The sequence below is a fragment of the Labeo rohita genome, chromosome 20 (genome assembly GCF_022985175.1).
Source record: "Labeo rohita strain BAU-BD-2019 chromosome 20, IGBB_LRoh.1.0, whole genome shotgun sequence".
Classification (NCBI taxonomy): Eukaryota; Metazoa; Chordata; class Actinopteri; order Cypriniformes; family Cyprinidae; genus Labeo; species Labeo rohita.
Window position 1 is genome coordinate 17394915 of NC_066888.1, and position 20378 is coordinate 17415292.

At 34.4% G+C, this 20378-nt stretch overlaps 1 protein-coding gene across 1 annotated transcript; it reads left to right on the forward strand.

The window, feature by feature from the left end:
* The first annotated feature begins 4831 nt into the window (after positions 1 to 4831).
* chga (chromogranin A) lies at positions 4832 to 20355 on the forward strand. The gene is made up of 8 exons (XM_051138580.1): positions 4832 to 5082; positions 6683 to 6732; positions 7672 to 7765; positions 9767 to 9835; positions 10072 to 10155; positions 13817 to 14125; positions 16715 to 17082; positions 19784 to 20355. Exons 1-8 carry the CDS (start codon positions 5037 to 5039, stop codon positions 19865 to 19867), a joined length of 1104 nt encoding a protein of 367 aa, XP_050994537.1. The 5' UTR covers positions 4832 to 5036; the 3' UTR covers positions 19868 to 20355.
* The last annotated feature ends 23 nt before the right edge of the window (positions 20356 to 20378 follow it).

Below are 20378 nucleotides of genomic sequence, written 5' to 3' on the forward strand. Positions count from 1 at the left end.
ATTCATAAATATTATCTTTCAAAGCAGATGTGTTTTGACCCACTTTATACATCTAGGCTTGCTAATATTAGCTTGTCTTTCTATTTAAAAGCCTTTTAAAAAGAAATACACAACAAAGAAACTATCTGCAGATGTTATTTTGCCACAGGAAGTAATGTCTATTATTAATGCTGGTATCTCATTTGGATCTTTTTCTGTCCTGGAGATCAGTGAATTTAAGGCTGTCCTGTTTTGCTTTTAATTTACCTTTAATCGACTCATATTTATGCAGGAAGGCCAATATTTGAAAGGCTTTTGGGGCTTTAGTGTACATATGCTATTCGTTTACTCTCTTGTATTGACACCTAATGTTAAGCTATTGCCTTGGTCAATATCAATAATGAAGATGTCTCAGAATATGAGGTAATGTTGATGCCGATAGTCTTCTGTCAGTAGTAAAGCATACAGGTAGTGGGACCAGTTTAAACCAATTTAATGTTGGTTTGTGGCAAAAATGCCTCCGAAATAAGAAAAAAAGTCCCACATATATTAAGGCTGTCGTGATTAAATTTAAATAATAAAATTAAGGAAATTCGTTGAATTAGATTTCCTTTTGTATGTTGTTTTTTTTTTTTGCAGGGCTGACAGTCACAACCAATCACACGTGTTTCTGTTGAGCTTAGAAACGCAATGGCCAATCGGAGGTGTTTAAATTAGTCAGCGCTGCAAACGCGCCAATAAAAGGCGTTTAGATTAGCCAACGTTGAAAACGTTTTCATAAAAGGGGGTTTGTAAGGGGAATTTGCCTTAGACTAACATTGTGAACCGATAGGTTTGTCTGCAGCTAGAATATCCCTGGTGAAAAAAACAGCGTATGCTGGTAGGTATGTTTTGATGCTGGAATGCTGGTTAGGCAGGTTTTGATGCTGGTTTAAGCTGGTCCTTTGTTGGTTTATGCTGGTCCTTAGCTGGTTCATGCTGGTCCTTGACCACCAACATGACCAGCAAAAACCAGCAAAGGACCACCTTAAACCAGCATCAAAACCTACCTAACCAGCATATGCTGTTTTTTTAACCAGGGATGACATGCCTTTTCTCCAAACATTTTAATATGTAACGTATTTTATTAATCGACATGAATAGTCATTATTGCAATATCAAGAGCAATAATTAACAATATAAGATTTTTTTGTCAGAATATTTCCCTACTCTGTAATAAGGTCCTATTTTTTAATGTGGAATTTAAAACAGTTTGTTATTCTTGGTAGCAATTTCTTATTCTGATTGATTTGTGATTGGTTAAATTAAGCATTTAATGTAAAAGGCAAAACAGATACAGTTAAAAAGGTAATTATGAAAAATGCCCTTACAAAGGTTAAAAAAAAGCCCTTGGTAATCAATCCCCTTAATGGAAAAGTTAATTTCTGACCCTGACTGTCTGGGAGTGCTTTTGTTTTTGTTACAGTCTGCACTTTTAAACAATGATGTAACTTTGCTCTGACAAACTGCTTTTCATTGCAAATTTATTATCACGATCTGAAATAATTGAACTTGAACACAAAAGCAAGTTTTATTTCAAAAATGAGAACTTTTTTATTATTATTCAACTTTTTAGTTCCACATAAGTATGTTGTCTTGTAGGCATTTCTGGGAAAGTAGTTAAGCAAAATGCTTATTTTGTTCACCCATGTACTTTATAAAATAAATCTGATTTCAATGCATGACTGAATAAAACAGCACTGTACAGGTTCGAGTATTTCCACAGGGAAAAAAAGTAGAATTTATGCATTTTAACCTGATTACTTGAAAAAAAAAATCATTGCAAAACTCAGGAGCAAATGTGACGCTCGTGTTTGTTTTGTCTATTTCAAACTGATCCAAACAGGAAACAATACATTGTTTTCTCTCAGAAGGAAATTAGATGCAATACATCACAAGCACGTACTCGTATGCCTACTGACTGTTCGATTTTCATTCAATTTTAGCGTGTCCAGAATAGAAAAATAGCATTATCTTCTCATTACAAATCAATGGTTCACATGTCCACTGCCTTGAATTCCTTGCCTTTCTGCAATGTATCTGTTTAACTCAATATCATTTTCCCCAACAGGGGTACAATTGTGTAAACAGCTGCCTCTAATGTCCACATTATCAGAGAGCCTTGCATTCTGTGTCACCTATGAATAATATGACAAATGAAGTCTGAATGGCTTGTTGAGATGCACAATGAGTAGCTGATATGTGGTTTTCATGTGCTGCAAGGACATTTATCCACGTATTGCAATTAACAAAGAGAGCATATTTCCATCAAAGCAACCTATTAAAACATAAAAGAATAAGTAGCGAGCAAATAATTAACCAGAAACGTTTCAGCAGATTTGCATGTGAATTGAAAACCTACACAGCATGTAGAGGAGCTGTAGTGAATGCTGTATGGTACGTAATTGCATGACCCTCTCCCACATCTAATAATCTGCTTCCTGCTCACATCACTCTCTTTCATCCCCTGCCACCATCTTTCTAATGCATTTTACTGTGCTCAATAAATTAGTCGGTGGGATAATCACATATAGTTCCCCTGAGGTCCATCATTTACCATCTATGCCAATGTTTAATGCAGTCCCTTTCTAATTGAATTACTTTCTGTTTTGAATAGCATGCACTACTGACCGACTTCTGGTTGGTATTCAACACAAAGATTCAGGCCAAACAGCCTGCCATTCATTTTGCTTTATTAAGGACTAAATGACTACTATATAATGTTTTTATACTTTAATATTTTAATATACAGACATTTTAATGGAAATTATGAAGTCATTTTATTTGAGTAATGCATTTTATTTGAGCAATGATCTTTATTGAACTTCATAACCAATAAGACATCTGTGTGGATGATGAGTGATGTTAGTTTGCCTGCCAAAGCAGATTTGACCCATATTATATTTTGGTCTGTCCTAGATTATAACTTTTGAATTCAAAAGCAAAAAATCAAGCCACAGCCTTGTTTTGAAATGCCTAGTTTCAGGAGAGGGTTATGATATAATAAGTACACGCTTTTGCTTGCGTTGGTCTCAAGCAAAATACTAGATTGATAATCCAGCAAACCACCATCAGACTGTAAGACTTAATGATGTAATGCATTTTTAAAATGAGAAAAAATAGAGTATACATACATACATATATATATATATATATATATATATATATACTTTTAATATATATTTAATATACTTTTATATATATATATATATATACTTTTGTTTGCGTTGGTCTCAAGCAGAATAATTAATAGATTGAATATATTGACTCTAAGACTTAATGATGTGATGCATTTTTAAAATGAGAAAAAAAAGGAAATAAATATACTTTAATATATATATACTTTTGCTTGCGTTGGTCTAAAGCAGAGTGCTAGATTGAAAATCAAGCAAACCACCATCAGACTATAAACATTATAGACTATAACATCTTTAAAATGAGAAAAAAATAGGCTATGTATATATATATATATATATATATATACACTTTACTTTCGATATATGTATAATATGCTTATATATATATATATATATATATATTTGGGGTCAGTACATTTTTGTATGTTTCTTTTTTTTTTCTTTTTTTTTTTTAAAGAAATTAATACTTTTATTCACCAAGGATGTATTAAGTTAATAATTAAAAGTTTATTAAAAGTTAATAATAAATAAGTTACATTGTTATAAAATATTCATGTTATGAATAAACACTGTACTTTTTAAACTTGTTATTCATGAAAGAATCCTGGAAAAAAAAGAATCACAGGTTCCAAAAAATATTTGGCAGCACAACTGTTGATATTATCCAACATTGATCATTCTAATAATAAATCCGCATATTAGAATGATTTCTGAAGGATCATGTGGCACTTAAGACTGGAGTAACAGCTGATAAAAATTCAGCTTTTCATCACAGGAATAAATTCTATTTTAAAGTATGTTAAAATAAAAAACATTTTTTATATTGTAAAAACATTTTGCAATATTACTGTTTTTTTCTATATTTTTAATCAAATAAATGCAGCCTTGATGAGCATAAGAGACTTCTTTAAAGACTATTACAAGTCTTACTGACCCCAAACTTTTGAACGGTAGTGTATATATATATATACACAGTGTGTATAAGCAGAATACACTGTTAAAAAATATTTGCCAACTTATTAGTCTAATTAGTCAACTTAAAATAATTTGTAACCTGGCTGCCTTAAAATTTTAAGTTCACTCAACTATACTAAGTGACAACTTAGATATTTGAGTTGAATCAACTTAAAATTTTGCATATTAATATACATGCATATATATATATATATATATATATATATATATATATATATATATATGTGTGTGTGTGTGTGTGTGTGTGCATAAAGCAGAGTGTATATATATATATATATATATATATATCCTATGTTCCTATTTTTTCTAATTTTAAAAATGCATCACGTCAAGTCTTTTAGTCTGATGGTGGTTTGCTTGATCTGTCTATCTATCTGTCTGTCTGTCTGTCTGTCTATCTGTCTATCTATCTATTTATCTATATATATGTATGTATATAATTCTGCTACTTATATACTGAGCAGTATGCATATTATGTATATTATTATATGTATTATTATAAGTTTAAACATTTAAATAATTTTGCAAAATGTCTACAATAAAAACAGTTGTTTGCATCCGTATTTACATATACTGTATAGTAATAATTATTATTAATAACTTTTTTCCTTTATCATTTAGTGGACGGCGATCTAAGCAGCTGTATTTCACACTGATGTCATTTCCTCTTCATCAAGTCTTCTATATAAAGGCGGCATCGCTGCAGTAGTGAGTAGTGACATTGAGGCATTGTGATTCGGCGAAGCAAATAAGAGCAGGCGCCTTATGCGCATAATGCATCCATAAATCAGCGAGTGTTTTCATTCACTCTAAGGAAAGGAAAGTACTAACGTTCATTCGCTTTCCTCCGGCACGACGGTTTGTCACTTTTAAACACATCGGTTGCCTGCACTTCGCATAACGACAATGATCGCACGAGGATGCGCTGCTCTCGTGGTGCTGGTGAATTTTGGTAAGTGTGCAAGATGTACAAATAATCACGTAATGTCTGAAGTTATTGTGGGCGCACTTAGTGTCATTTTGGATGATGTATTGATTCTGTTTACTGTACGTTTTCTACATGTCAGTCTCTGTCAGCACCAAGGACAGCGGATAAAAACACTTGTGAGGAGCACAAAAGGCTTTTCACACTTGACATTTGTAAACGTAGGCTAATCGTGCTTTATCTTATTACATGCTTTACACCGTTAATACTTAGTCTCTCATTAATTAATCCTTTTTGAAATTTCGCATTGTAAACCCAGGGTTAACGTTCTTATTTACATATTTACATTTAATAGACAAATACAGCAAGCGACCAGTTTTAATATCCGCTTGTCTAGTGTATCTGTGAAAATCTCCCCACTTGGATTGACTCTGGTTGTTTTGTAAGCAGCAAATAATGATAATGCGTCCGTTAACGCGTTTCCCGTCGTTGTTTGACATTTTAACAGTTTCCCTCAGATTACAAACGGTGAGTGAAAGTTTCTGTGACTGTACAAAGGACATGAATATTTAATGAGCGAAGCTCAGACGCAGTTTGTGATTGGTTGTTTGTTGCTAAACGACTCGCGTACCTTAGGTACTTAAACAGAAGATTAAACTAGTCTTCACCCAGGGTTTAAGAAGACATTAAGTTAACCCAGGGTTAAGTGTAGTTTGATTTATTATATACACTACCGGTCAAAAGTTTTTGAACAGTAAGATTTTCCATCTTTTTTTAAAGAAGTCTCTTCTGCTAACCAAGCCTGCATTTATTTGATCCAGTTTACAACAAAAACAGTAAAAATTTGAAATATTTTTGCTATTTGAAATAACTTTTTTCTATTTGAATATATTTTATAATGTAATTTATTCCTGTGATTTCAAAGCTGAATTTTTAGCATCATTACTCCAGTCACATGATCCTTCAGAAATCATTCTAATATTCTGATTTGCTGCTCGAAAAAACATTTATTATGATTGTTCTGTTCAAAACAGCTGAGTAGAATTGTTTCAGGTTTCTTTGATGAATAGAAAGTTCAGAGGATCAGCATTTATCTCAAATAGAAATCTTTCGAAAAATTATAAATGTCTTTATCATCACTTTTGATCAATTTAAGGCATCCTTGCTAAATAAAAGTATTAATTTCTATAATTTCTTTCCCCCCCAAAAATTATACTGACTCCAAGCTTTTATTTCAGATAAATGCTGATCTTTGAATCCTTCTATTTATCAAAGAATCCTAAAAAAATGCCCCCAGCTGTTTCAAATATTCATAATAATAATGCTTCATGAACAGTAAATCAGCATATTAGAATGATTTCGGAAGGATCATGTGACACTGAAGACTGGAGTAACGATGCTGAAAATGTAGCTTTGATCACAGGAATAAATTACATTTTAAAATATATTCAAATAGACAATATTTCACAATATTACTGCTTTTGCTGTATTTCGGATCAAATAAATGCGGGTTTGGTGAGCAGAAGAGACATAAAAAAATCTTACTGTTCAAAAATTTTTGACTGGTAGTGTATATTTTTTTATAGCATTGTGTTTTTGCTTATCAAAGCTGTCTCTTTATTTCTAGTCTTCTCGGTACCTGTCTCTCCGGGTCACCTGGACGATAAGGATGTGAAGGTATGATTTGATAAATCATTGTTTAACAAACAATATATTTGATTTCAGCTTGTTTACTGTACTGCATTATTTTAATGTGTATTTGGGGCAGCGTTTTGGAACATAAGGATGCACAGAATGGCAGCAGCCTTGGTCCATGTTGTCAGGAAGTGTGGAGGAAAGCAGCATAAGTGAGACAGTGACTCAACAACACGATTTCAGCCTAGTGACAGCTGGTGCCATGTGTGCTTACTCAGAGGAGGCTACCAACTACAGATGACTGCAAACTGTGCTTTTAAACTATGATGAACTGAATTTAAAGTTGAGTTGCACTTATTTAACTTAGTTGAGATTGTCACATGCTCCTTTTCTGTCCTTGCCGATAAAATGTTTTAATAGAGAAGACTAGAAAGCTCTAGTTCTAGACCAGAAAACTCTAAAACTCTGGGGGGAAAGACATCGGCAATGTTGAGTTACAAATAGATGCAGTTCTTCTTGGTAAAATGGTAGTGCCATTTCAGCAGCACTTTGGACTGAGGGAGGCTGTTTTTCCCTGACAGCAGAGAAATGCTTGACTTTGGGGGATTGTGGAGCCAAACAAATCGCAGAGACAGGCGAAAGGGATGAAAGCACTGAGGAGGAAATGACATTGATTGAAAGTGAAATGTAAGACAGTAAGGATGGCTAGATATGGGGGGATTTGAGATATTGTCGGCATGTGTCCTCTCTCGCATTGATCTCATGAGTGCTCCATATATACACACTGCTGTTTAAAAACAAGGATGCATTACATGTATTAAACGCAAGATTTCTGAAAGATCATGTGACACTGAAGACTGGAGTACTAAAAAATCTACTAAAAAAAATCAGCTTTGTCATCACAGGAATACATTCATATCTACAAAATAATTAAAAATGTCATACCATTTCTTATCCCAATCTTTCTCTGTCTTTGTATAGGTGATGAAGTGTATCGTGGAGGTAATTGCAGATGCCCTGACCAAACCACATCCCATCCCAGTGTCCCAGGACTGCCTTGAAACCCTCAGCGCTGGTGAGTGCCCATATGGACTGCTATTACTCCCATACATTTAGCTGCACATGGGTGCACTTCTTCCCTATCATCAGCAGTGACCTTCTCGATATGATCAATTTATGCCATCTTTGCTGCTGTGACTGCACGTTTCTGATAGTCGAAAGTTAATGGAGCAAAGTAACGAATGACTTTAGCACAGGAGTCATAGTGTGAAGTTTTGCCACGCACTGTTCAGTCACATTGCAGGGTCTTTTTTCCTTGATACTTTAATAGTTGGAAAATCAATCATTCTATTGTCAAGGCAGGTATTGTTACTGAGATAATGCTTACAATAGTGAAATCAAACACTGTGTGAGAGGCTTACACAATGAGTCTAGGACAAAAAACAGTGAAGGACAGAGACTGAGGGAAGGAGAGACGAGGACCGATAAGTTGAGAAAAGCAGAATTTCATAAAGACAGTAAAAATGTTAATACTGAGAAAAAAACCCCTTTGTTAACTGCTAGTTACCTTACCAAAATATATTCAAATTATATTATATTTATTATATTATATTATAGATATTTTATAGTTTATAGATATAATTTTATATATATATTATGAAATAAAATAAATATTAACTGAAATAAAATATTATGTTTTTATTTCAGCTAGTTGCCAATTTAATTTAGTTTATACTACCAGTCAAAAGTTTTTGAACAGTAAGATTTTTAATGTTTTTTAGTTGATACAAAGTACAGCAAAACAGTAACAAATATTTGTACTATTTAAAATAAGTTTTTTTATTTGAATATATTTTAAAATGTAATTTATTCCTGTGATCAAAGCTAAATTTTCAGCATCATTACTCCAGTCTTCAGTGTCACATAATCCTTCAGAAATCGTAATTTTATAATATGCTGATTTGCTGATCAAGAAACAGGATTTTTTGATGAATAGAAAGATCAGCATTTATATGAAATAAAAAGCTTTTGTAACATTATACACTATATACCATTCAAAAGCTTCGAGTAGATTTTTTTTTAGGAAAGAAATTATAGAAATTAATACCTTACTGTAATTTAGCAACGCTGCTTTAAATAGATCAAAAGTGAGGATGAAGACATTTATAATGTTATAAAATATTTCTATTAAATGCTGTTTTTCTGAACTTTTTATTCAATAAAGAAACCTAAAAAAAATCAGCTTTGATATCCCAGGAATAAATTACATTTTTAAATATATTAAAATAGAAAACATAGTAAAAATATTTCAAAATTATACTGTTTTTGCTGTACTTTGGATCAAATAAATGCAGGCTTGGTGAGCAGAAAAGACGTCTTTAAAAAACATTAAAAATCTTACTGTTCAAAAACTATTGGTAGTGTAACTTAAAGAACTAAAATAACTAAAACAGAAATAAAAATGAATAAAAACTATATAGACATATAAAAAAAACATTAAAATTACTGAAACTTTAACTAAAATGAAAATGGACAATATAAAAGTTAAATAAAAACTGATTTAAGCTATCAATAAAAACTGTAAAAATATCTCAATGATAAAATAAGATTGATATACAGACACCAAAATGCATTAGGGAATGTCAATTCTGTATTTTTTGCAGTAATATTTTGGTAACTACAGCTGTCAGTTCTCTACCATAATTTATTAGACTGTGAAGAAGCTTGGCAGAGAAATAAGGCAACAGACATTCTGGGAGAGAAAGTAAGGAGTAGAGAGAATAGCATTGCCACGGAGTGAGCAGCCGACTCTGCATGCACCCTTTGTCGGTCAGCAGAAAAGGAAAAGCTTGACTCAACGTTAATTCAACGCAAATCTTTCCTCTCCCCCTCTTTATTGCTTTTACTTCCTCTCTTCTCTCTCAGTGGGCTGGATGATTAATAGTGCTGCTCAGGAGAAGGCAGTAAATCTCAGTGCAATTAATGCAAATAATGTAAAAATAAAGTAAAGTGCTGACTGCTAAAAATAGGGTTAGGAGTTTGGAGCTATGTGTGAGGTGTACTGTGTTTTTTCCAGATGACAGGCTTGTGAGCATCCTGCGCCACCGCAACTTTCTCCGAGAGCTGCAAGATATCGCTGCGGAAGGTAAGAGACAGATGCTCCAGATTTGATTGGGACTGCATGAACTAACTCTGTTTCCTATGGAGAAACGCTAATGGCAGCAGAATGACAGTTGGATGCTAATGGCTTTTTTGGCAGCAGTAGGTCATTTGAAATGTAGATGTATGATGAACTCTGAAAGAGAATCCGTAGATTCTGCTTTAGTGCAAAGAAGCTGTTATGTCTGCTTGTGACCGTTTCCCCACCAAACTGCCTCTCAGGAGCAAATGAAAGAGCACAGAAACACCCAGGAGATGTGACTGATCATGTGACCAGCCTCTCTAGAGACACAATGAAAACTGCAGGTGAGATACTGCTTAATTGCCATGATACATGAGTCTATACTAGTCTGCTACATCTTTATGAATATATATATATATATATATATACAGTTAAAGTCAAAAGTTTACATACACCTTGCAGAATCTAAATGTTAATTATTTTATCAAAATGAGAGAGATTGTACAAAATGCAAAATGCATGTTATTTTATATTTAGTACGGAGCTGATTAAGATATTTCACATAAAAGACACTGACATATAGTCCACAAGAGTTCAAAAGTTTACATACACTCGATTCTTAATATTGTGTTGTTGTGTTTTTTTTGTTTAGTGATAGTTGTTTGTCCCTTGTTTGTCCTGAACAGTTAAACAGCCCGCTGTTCTTAAGAAAAATCCTTCAGGTCCCACAGATTCTTTGTTTTTGTTTTTTTTAGCATTTTTGTGTATTTGAACTCTTTCCATCAATGACTGAATGATTTTGAGATCCATCTTTTCACACTGAGGTAAACTGAGGGACTCACATGCAACTACTACAGAAGGTTCAAACGCTCACTGATGCTCCAGAAGGAAAAACGATGCATTAAAAGCAAGGGGTGTAAACTTTTAAACAAAATGAAGATGTGTACATTTTTCTTATTTTGCCTAAATATCATATTTTTTTTTAAATTTAGTACTGCCCTTCAGAAGCTACAGAAGATACTTACATGTTCCCCAGTAGACAAAATAAGTCAAATTTACCCTGATCTTCAAATTCAAAATGTTTTCACCCCTCCCGGCTCTTAATGCATCGTTTTCCTTTCCATTGTTGAAAAGGGTTCAAAAATGCACAAAAATGCTGAAAAACCAAAGAATTTGTGGTACCTAAAGGATTTGTCTGAAGAACAGCAGGCAGTTTAACTGTTCAGGATAAACTAGGGACTCATGAACAACTATCACTAAACAAAAAAAAGCTGTGGTAACAACACAGGTAGAATCAAGTGTAAACTTTTGAACAGGGTAATTTTTATTAATTCAACTATTATTTTCTCTTGTGGACTATATGTAAACGTCTGTTATGTGAAATATCTTATTCAGGTCAGTACTACATAAAAAATAACATGCATTCTGTATGATCTCTTATTTTGGTAAAATAATTAACATTTTGCCGATTCTGCAAGGTGTATATAAACTTTTGACTTCAACTGTACATTCTCTAGATAGATGAAGATATAAGTTTATAGCATATATAAAGTTTATATAGTAAATTTTGTTTATGTACATAGCAATGGTGTGCAATGCTGTTCTGAATTTAGTTTTTTTTTTTTTTTAAATCAAATGTAAATTCACGTCCTGGTCACATTTTCTTGTTTAAATAAACATTACTTACACTATCAGAAAAAAAATATATATATATTTTTGCATTAACAATGTAATCAATGTTCTGTTTATTAAAGCCAAGTATGAATCTTAAAAAGTTAATATTTTTAAGCATTTTACATTTATATCCAAAAAATTAAGTCACAGCAGTAAAAATTTACACAATAGATTTTATTTGTAAACATATGTTCAGCTATTCTTTTTAATAGTTAACTTTTATTTTTTAACTTTTCAGGTCATCAGTTACCAAAGCTCGGTAAATAGTGGTCACTAAATTTCACCAAGCTAAAAACTTTTGATGTAACAAAGTGGTTATGTATAAGTGTGTGAGTTGTTTACTTACTTTTTTAAATTAGTCTTCCTATTAACGCCATTATATTGTTTATTCAGACTGATTTGCAAGCACAAATCACGCACAAGCACAAGAGGCGGTATTTATCACATGAACCACTCACAGCCGAACATAACCAGTCATATCCAATCATATCGCGATAGTGGCGTTGCCTCAGTTGTCATTCTCAATTACCCCCCAACAAATCCACTGCACGCTTTAGAGTCTCTGTTAAAACTCAATGGGCTCAGAAGAGTCTAAAGGAGACGTGGACTACCATGGTTTTACTACAAATAAAACCAAAAAACCATAGTTACTATACTTAAACCACAGTAACTACAAATTAACCATAGTTTTGGTATTCTAACTATAGTTTAACCATGGTATTTGTAGTAAAACTGTGGTTTTACAAATGGTAATCAATACACCAAAAAATCATGATTACTACTGTTTTACTATAATAAACCCATAGTTAATTTTTGTAAGGGAATTTTAACTGCTGGTGTTGCTGTTGGACAATGTTTCTTTAGAAAAACAAGTGATTTATATGCTTTTTTATGTCATATTTTGTAATACTTGTTTTTTTTTTTGTTGAATACTATGAATTTTCTCATCCGTTTTTTTGAGGAGACTGCCTCCCTTGATATACATGTACATGACATATATATCCAAAAATGTACTATTTGTATGGGCTAAATATATGCTAATATATTGTTCCAAGTTCTAATAGGTTATATATTTTTAATTCTTATCAGAATGTATGGTGATTTAATATACGTACATATATTACAATTTGTGTATGGCTTGTTTTATTATGTTTTACGTTTTATATGCGCACTTTCACACTCTTTGCATAAAGATAAAATAGTGTTCTAATCTTAGAATAGCCTAAATTCCAGCAAAAACCATGCTACGTTGATTTCATGTTGCTTGTCACCCTTCAAAAGACAAAAGACAGTCATCCAGTGCTCTCAAAGCACATTTTAGTGTGAATCACTGTGTTCTGCTCTATTGTGGTGCACTTAGCAGCATTCTGACAGAATCAGGGCAGAGGGCACATCTGTCTCTTCTATTGTGCATCATTTGCTTGCTAGTGCAAATGCACAATACTGGTGGTACAATCTTGAGCTTGTAAAGTTTCTTATGCCCACCACCCTGGACTTTTGTCTTGGATATGTCATAGCTCAAGTCTGTGGGCACAAGTGTGTGGGTGCTAAAATATCATCAGTCAAGTAAAACACTGATTGTGTTTTAAACTATCCCTTAATTTGTGAGTGGGTTGTCAGTGTACTTTGCTGTACATTTCATTTGAGCGCATTCAAAAGTGCTGACCTTGAAAACCGTGTCATCTATTTCTATGATCTGCTTGCATTGCAATTACACTTTCATCCTAAGCAATGCATTCGACTCGACTCATATTAAGCCGTGTCAGTCTGCTTATTCAGGGAGATATGCAGTCAGTGACCTTTTTACTGAGGTTAACGTGTTTTGAACACACCATCTATATGTTCTTTAGCAAATGCTGCACTTCTGAGGTCAGATTGATCAAAAAAAAAACATAACCAGTCTGTTCCACAGCCTGGCACTTTCATTAAAAGGCACTATAGCAGAGTTTATTATTGATGACTCAAACCTAAAGCCTTAGAACCTGAAGACCTGAAAAAAAAAAAAAACCTATCCATCTATCAGTCTGTCTGTCTTATATAAATCAAACCTTAAGGCTCTGACCTAAAAAAGAAACCCAGTCTGCATAAAAGATGTCACAGATTTTATTTATTTTCATACATGAATGAAGCCTGACGGCTCTGACTTGAAAGAACTCCAATTTGAATAAAAGGATATCACACAAAACATTTATTTATTTAAATATATTAACTTATTATCATATATAAATAAACATGAAGGCTTGGACATGAAAGAAAACAAATCTGAAAAAAGAAAAACACCAATACAAAAATGAACATCTTACCTCAGTGTAACCCTTTACCATCCTACAGATGATCAGTCAATGTTGGTTTCCATGGATAAACCAGAAGATGATGCACAAAAGAGAGGAGCAGAAGAGGACAGCTCCAGGGAGAGTGAGGAGACAGAGCAGGAGTCTCCAAAACGGAACCAGATTGCTGAAGAAGAAAAGCGTGATGAAGATAAAGATCCTAACAGTCACATTTCCAGCTCCATAAACCCAGAGCAGAAGAGAGAGTCACAGGAGGAGGCTGCAAAAAGGGATGAGGAAAAACAAGAGGAGAAGAAACACTCCAGCTTGGAAAAGGAGAAGGAAAACGAACCTGCCCACCATAAAGATGGTAATGATGAATGCAATATGTGGCGTGCCATATGTGCTACTTTCTGAGTTTATCTGTTGAAAGCCTTATTTATTATGATATGATATAACAAGAAATATTCTGACAGTAAATTAGGTGTAAGGACGTATTACCGGCCTGACGGGGCCAGTGCCCTGGGGCCTCTCAAATTCAGGGACCTTCTGCTGAGAAGCTTGTGGTGGCTCGATACCTGGAAACAAGCCACTGCAGATGTACAATTGGTAGATGAATAGTGCTTGAATGTGTGCCAGAAACTACTGCTACAATGTGAAACTCACAAAGAAATGAGAAATGTCACTTGTTCCAGGCTCCTCCATGGCATCAAAAGAACGCAATGATGTTCTAGACTACAAGATTTCCTGATTTATTCAGATTCCAACATTCTTGATTCAGTTAGATTTCATTTACGATTTCATTCCAGTTTGATTCAGTTCAGATTCATTTGGGTGTATTTCAGCTATAATGTCCTCTTTGCTTAAGTCATGAAAAATGACTTTTTCTCTTTTTAAGTGCTATAACCGGGTCCCCAATGCAATTTCTTTCCTAGCTGTTTACCTTCACAGACATAACCAACTGTTTTTGTAACTCCTGTGTGTATTTGACCGTTTAAGTGCAATAAGACCTGAAAGAGAACTTAGTTTAGTACTCATGTGCACTCAGAAAACTGTATTTGTCTGTCATTTTGACGGACAGGGTCGTAAAAATTTCGTCATAGTCTATTATTACTCGTTATTATAATTTTCATATTTTAATTAGAATAAAACATTTAATTGCTTTTGTTTTTGTTCACATTTTCATTTTTAATCATGAACCTACAGGACGACAGTGCAGCGTTTAAAAACAACAAAATAGGCTAGGGCTGGGTAAACAAAAAAAAAAATAATAATAAAAATAAAACTATTTCTCGATTTTAATAGATTCTCATTTTAATGAACCAAATTCTTAAATCACTATCGATCTGTGATAGTGTCTATAGGTCTATGTTGTTTTCAGTAGATGAATAAACAGTACATAGTGTGTCTTCCTTCCAATAAATAACAATATGCTAGGCTTTGTGTTACTTCTGATACAAAACAAAGTCTCAGAGTTTAATCACCGTCAGTGTAATCTGTCAAAGTGACGGACGGCCTTCGGAATTTTCCATCACTGATAAAAAAATTTCGTCAATGACGGACAATATTCGGTTAACACGACCTTATCTCATATTCATATTATTTAGGATGTTTACTAGCGCTTTTCAGAATATTTAGCCATTGACTATATGCCTTCAGCATTACAATATAGTTGAGAGCTATCAAGTTTAACATTTATTAGACTTTAACAAATAACTTCTAATTTAAGTGAACTTAAAACAATCTTCACATAAACCGCTTATTTACCTGTGCCCTTCAGCAAGTAGGAAATATACAGATATTGACTAAAGTTATCAAACACTAAATTCTAAATGAAATTAAGATGAATCCTTAAAGCTACAAAAGTTATTGATTACCTATTTTTTCTTTTGTTCTTTGATTAACAGACATCACAGCAGCTGGGTTATCAGGTTATTTGGCTGCTATTACTTTAAGAGCGGGACACGGATCTGACAAGCATGCTTGTTGTCCCTTGTCAAGTGGAGTGTGTGTCTGAAAAAACAAAAAAAGGGACAGAAGCCCTGCATTAAATGTGTGAAATATTTTTAATGTCGTTAAACTGGAAAAATGAATCACCAGCGTTAGCATGCTGGTTTTGACAGCATTAATATTTACAATTGTTATTCGGTCATTGGATCATGCTTTTGTGACACGAATGGCCTCAAAATATCATAATCCATCCATGATCAGGTGTGTATATCTTAAAGCCCAGCAGATGAATAAATAGCCGTAGTGCTCCTACTAACCCTCCTTTGTCACTCTCCTACATTCGATCAATAGCTACATAATCACTACTCTTTGAAAAGTGTGACTGAGAGTAACAGGGATGTCCAGGGAGAATTCATATAACAGGCACTTGCTTATTTCATTGAAGAGGTTGGGAATAACAGCAGGAGACACAACGAGGTTAAAAAGAGACAGGCGGGAGGGATGGGGAATGAAGATTGATGGGGGAATTTAGTAGTGCTCCATGAACAGGCCTGTGTGACAGTGCCTCCATCTATGAAATGAAATCCATGCTGCGCTGTGGCACGCTGAATCGATTCAATAATTGATGTTGGATGCCATCCAGATCAGCCAGCTGCCTGGAGCTTGTTAAAAGTAGCCCTCAGATCTCAGAGGAACTTGGTAGAAAATACCAAACATTTTAGGTGACTTTGCTGTAGTGTGTTTGTTAATAGACGCAATAATTTGGGAATCTGTGATCATTAGTGCAGATAGAAGGACGGGACGGGGCTTATATTTTAGGATAAGAGGCATCAAGCAGTGAGCCGTGAGCTGGCAAGCGAGAGCGTTTCATTTAGAAGAGTGCTGGGATTGCTGATGCTGCACTAAAGTAAATGTGTGCGTGTGTGTAGAATAATGAGAGGGAAGACTGAGACTGAGAAAATACAGAAGATGCGATATAATTATAACATTTCTTCCTTTTTATCTGAAGGGGCAACAGTCACGGATGATCATGAAGCGAATCCCAATGTAAAACAACCCATCATGGAGGACAGCGAGGAGCACAAGGGAGCTGAAATGGAAAGAACACATTCAAAAGAAGAGCAGGAAGAAGAGGAGGAGAAGAAAAGAGAGGCCGGAGTGAAGCGCTGGAGTCGCGTGAGCAAACTGTCCCACAAGAGAGTAGACGCAAGCCCAAAACTGGATGAGCACTGGGATGCACCACACCACTCTAAGGAGAGAGGAGATCAAGAGGGGGAGCTGTGGAGGAGCCCGGAGGAGCAGGAGCTGCAGCTCATGGCACAAACTCAACCACAGGACAAACGAGATGAAGAGGGCAGCGGCAGCCGAAAGACAGGGGTATGAGACCTAACATGTTTTCTTAAAGGTTAAAACACAAAGAGTATTTTATTTTATGTGGAGCACAAAAGTAGAATTTTTTTGAAAATTCTGCACATGACCATTTCAGTGAGTCCATGGCTCCAAAATGACAAAAACCATCATGAACATTAAAATAGTCCATGTTACTCAAATTCCAAATCATCTGAAGTCATACTATAGTTTTGTATAGACAAAACTACATTTTTGTCTGAATAAATAAACAAATGTAAGTAAAACTACATGTTCTAATTTTTTTTAAATATATATTAATTTTGCGATTTATTTGTCATTATAGTTACCTTTATCATAGTTATTGAAAAATTGCCAATATGGTTACCTTTATCATAGTTATTTGTAAATTTGTAATTACAGTTACTAGTGTTGGGTGATATGCTCAATTTTCATATCATCCTATCGTCAGCCTGTGAGATTGCCGATACACAGTATTATGTTGCTAATTAATTTAATTTTAATATGACTTAATTTGTATTTAACATGATAACAATTTAATCGGAACATTGTAAGTTACCAATTATAATGCTTACATTTCCTTAGGTACTCAAAAAAGCTACAGAAAATGAGCAAAGAACATTAATATTATCGAAGAGCATCATCACTGACTAGCCTAGTCTAGTGGGAGTTTATGCATTTTAAAAAACACTCGCGTTATAAGTAAAGCTATTTACACTGTATGATGAATACATTTCTTATCACACTGCACACATCTGCAGTTTGTTATGGCTCCGACACGGCTACCGGAGCAGATCACGGCCACTCTAGTCAATGCTTGTGTTTATACCAGTCACGCAGCGGCAAGTTTCTGAAGCATCCCAGAAGCGGCTCCCTGCACTGCATCAATACGTTAGAGGCCTAGCCTCTTATTGACAGATAACAATAATACTTGTCTTTTTGTCATCAAAGGCATCAGCAACAGGCAATATCTCTGACTATTGTTGATACACTATATTATCGTCTATCGGCACAACCCTATCAGTTACGTCAGGGATGCCCAACTCTGTTCCTGGAGATCTACCTTCCTGCAGAGTTTGGTTCCAATCCTAATCAAATACACCTGTCTGTAATTATCAAGTGCTCCTTCAGATCCAAATTAGTTGGTTTAGTTGTGTTTGATCAGGGTTGGAGCTGAACTCTGCAGGAGATAGATCTCCAAGAACAGGGTTGGGCACCCCTGGGTTACGATGATCATAGTTATCGTTAAATTTGTCATTACGGTTAGTTTTCTCATAGTTATCTTGAAGTTTGTCATTATGGTTACGTTTATCATAGTTACAGATAAATTTGTAATTGTGGTTAACTTTGTCACAGTCAAGGGTGCCGCTACAGTTTGTGGGCCCCCTATACACCGTATTTGCTCGGGTTGGGTTCCACCTCGGTAGAAATCTCAGTAGAAATTGCATTCCGCTTTCCCCTCTATAAAAGAAGTCGCGGTGGCCCCCCTTCATCACCGGACCCTTGGAATTGTCCTAACCTTCCCCCCTTACAGCGCTCCTGCTCATAGTTCTCATTGGATTTGTCATTATGGTTACGTTGATCGTAGTTATCGTTAAATTTGTCCTTTCGGGAAATTGGGAGTAAACATGATGTTACTGTATTCTAGACTAAATGTGAACATGCAATAATTCATTTCACTCATAAAAAACAGATTCAGTATTCCTCAAAATGAATAATAACTGAATGAAATGCAAACTCAGAATATGACGCAAACCTGAAATAAATATGTTAAATAAAACAAATATCCTTTATGTATTTAATCCCGTTTTATTAACCAGTGTCTTTGCTGCTGACCTTCGATGATGCAATTCAACCATACTAATAAGCAAAAATTACTCTAGATAAACTAACATTTGTGCTTCATTTTTTCATAGCTGAAGAGTGATCTCCTGCATAAATGAACTTTTCTTTCAGCCTATGAATTCAGATCACTTTTGGTGTAAAAGGGCTTTTACATTAGAATTGTTTTATATTAAAAACAAGAAGCAAGCCCTGCCGAGATTTAAAAAGTAACGCAAAAGTAACGTAACATTACTTTCCATTTAAAGTAACTAAGTAACGTAATTAGTTACTTTTCCAGGGAGTAACGCAAAATTGTAATGCATTACTTTTAAAAGTAACTTTACCCAACACTGATTATCATAGTTATGGTATATCATATTTTTTAAGAAATGAGTACTTTTATTCAGCAAGAATGCTTAAATTGATTAAAAAGTTACAGTAAAGATATTTACAAAGTTACACAATATTTCAAATAAATGCTGTTATTTAGAACTTTGCATTTAACAAAGAGTCTTAAAAAAATGTAGTACTGTGTCCATAAAAATATTAAGCAGTAGAGCTAGTTTCAACATTGATAAGAATAATGATTCTTAAACACCTAATCAGCATATTGAATTAATTTCTAAAGGATAATGCAACACTGAAAACTGAAGTATTGATGCTCAAATTTCAGCTTTGCCATCACAGGAATAAATTACAGAATTTATATCAAAATAGATAACAGTTCTTTTAAATGATTAATTCACAACATTATGAATGCAAATAGACAAAATGGAATAAATAAAAAAGACTTCTTTCAAAAACATCTCACTTTTAAATGGTAGTGTACGTGTAAATGTTTTGCATTTTAAAATGAATGGCCTGATTTCCTCTCTTCTGTCATCAGGATGCTGAGATCGAAAGTCTGGCAGCCATTGAGTCTGAACTGGAGAGTGTGGCTCAGAAACTTCATGACCTGAGACGAGGCTGAACTGCTCCAGCTCTTCTTCTCTTTCCACTTCGCCCTTCATCTCTCCTTCAGTAGAAAGGCATGTTAACAGGAGATGAGGCTCTCACCTTCTTGCTCAGTCCACAGCAGCGCAAGCTCTTATCTCAGCGCCGCAGATTCTCGGCTTATTCCCTCCGTGTGTAAAATGAAACCTCAAAGCGACTTCTCTGGTGTCAGACATTCAGAGGTCCCTTCACGTTTTCTCCCAGCTCCTCCGCTTTGCTTTATCGTGCTTGCTTCCTGAAGAAATTTGGGCATTGAGTACATTTAATGTAAAATATTTGCTACCCAGAATTACCACACTAGGTTGAAATTTTAATATACGTAAGGATACGTATCTGAAAGCGTGTACCTGATATTATGGAGTCTTATGATCCATAGGCAATAATGTTTTTATTAGATATGGTGATGACTGTAATTAAATGCTTTTTGGGTTTCAAGACAACAAATAAAGATCAAAAAGAAGTGTTTCAAGCGTAAGTCTGAACTAAAC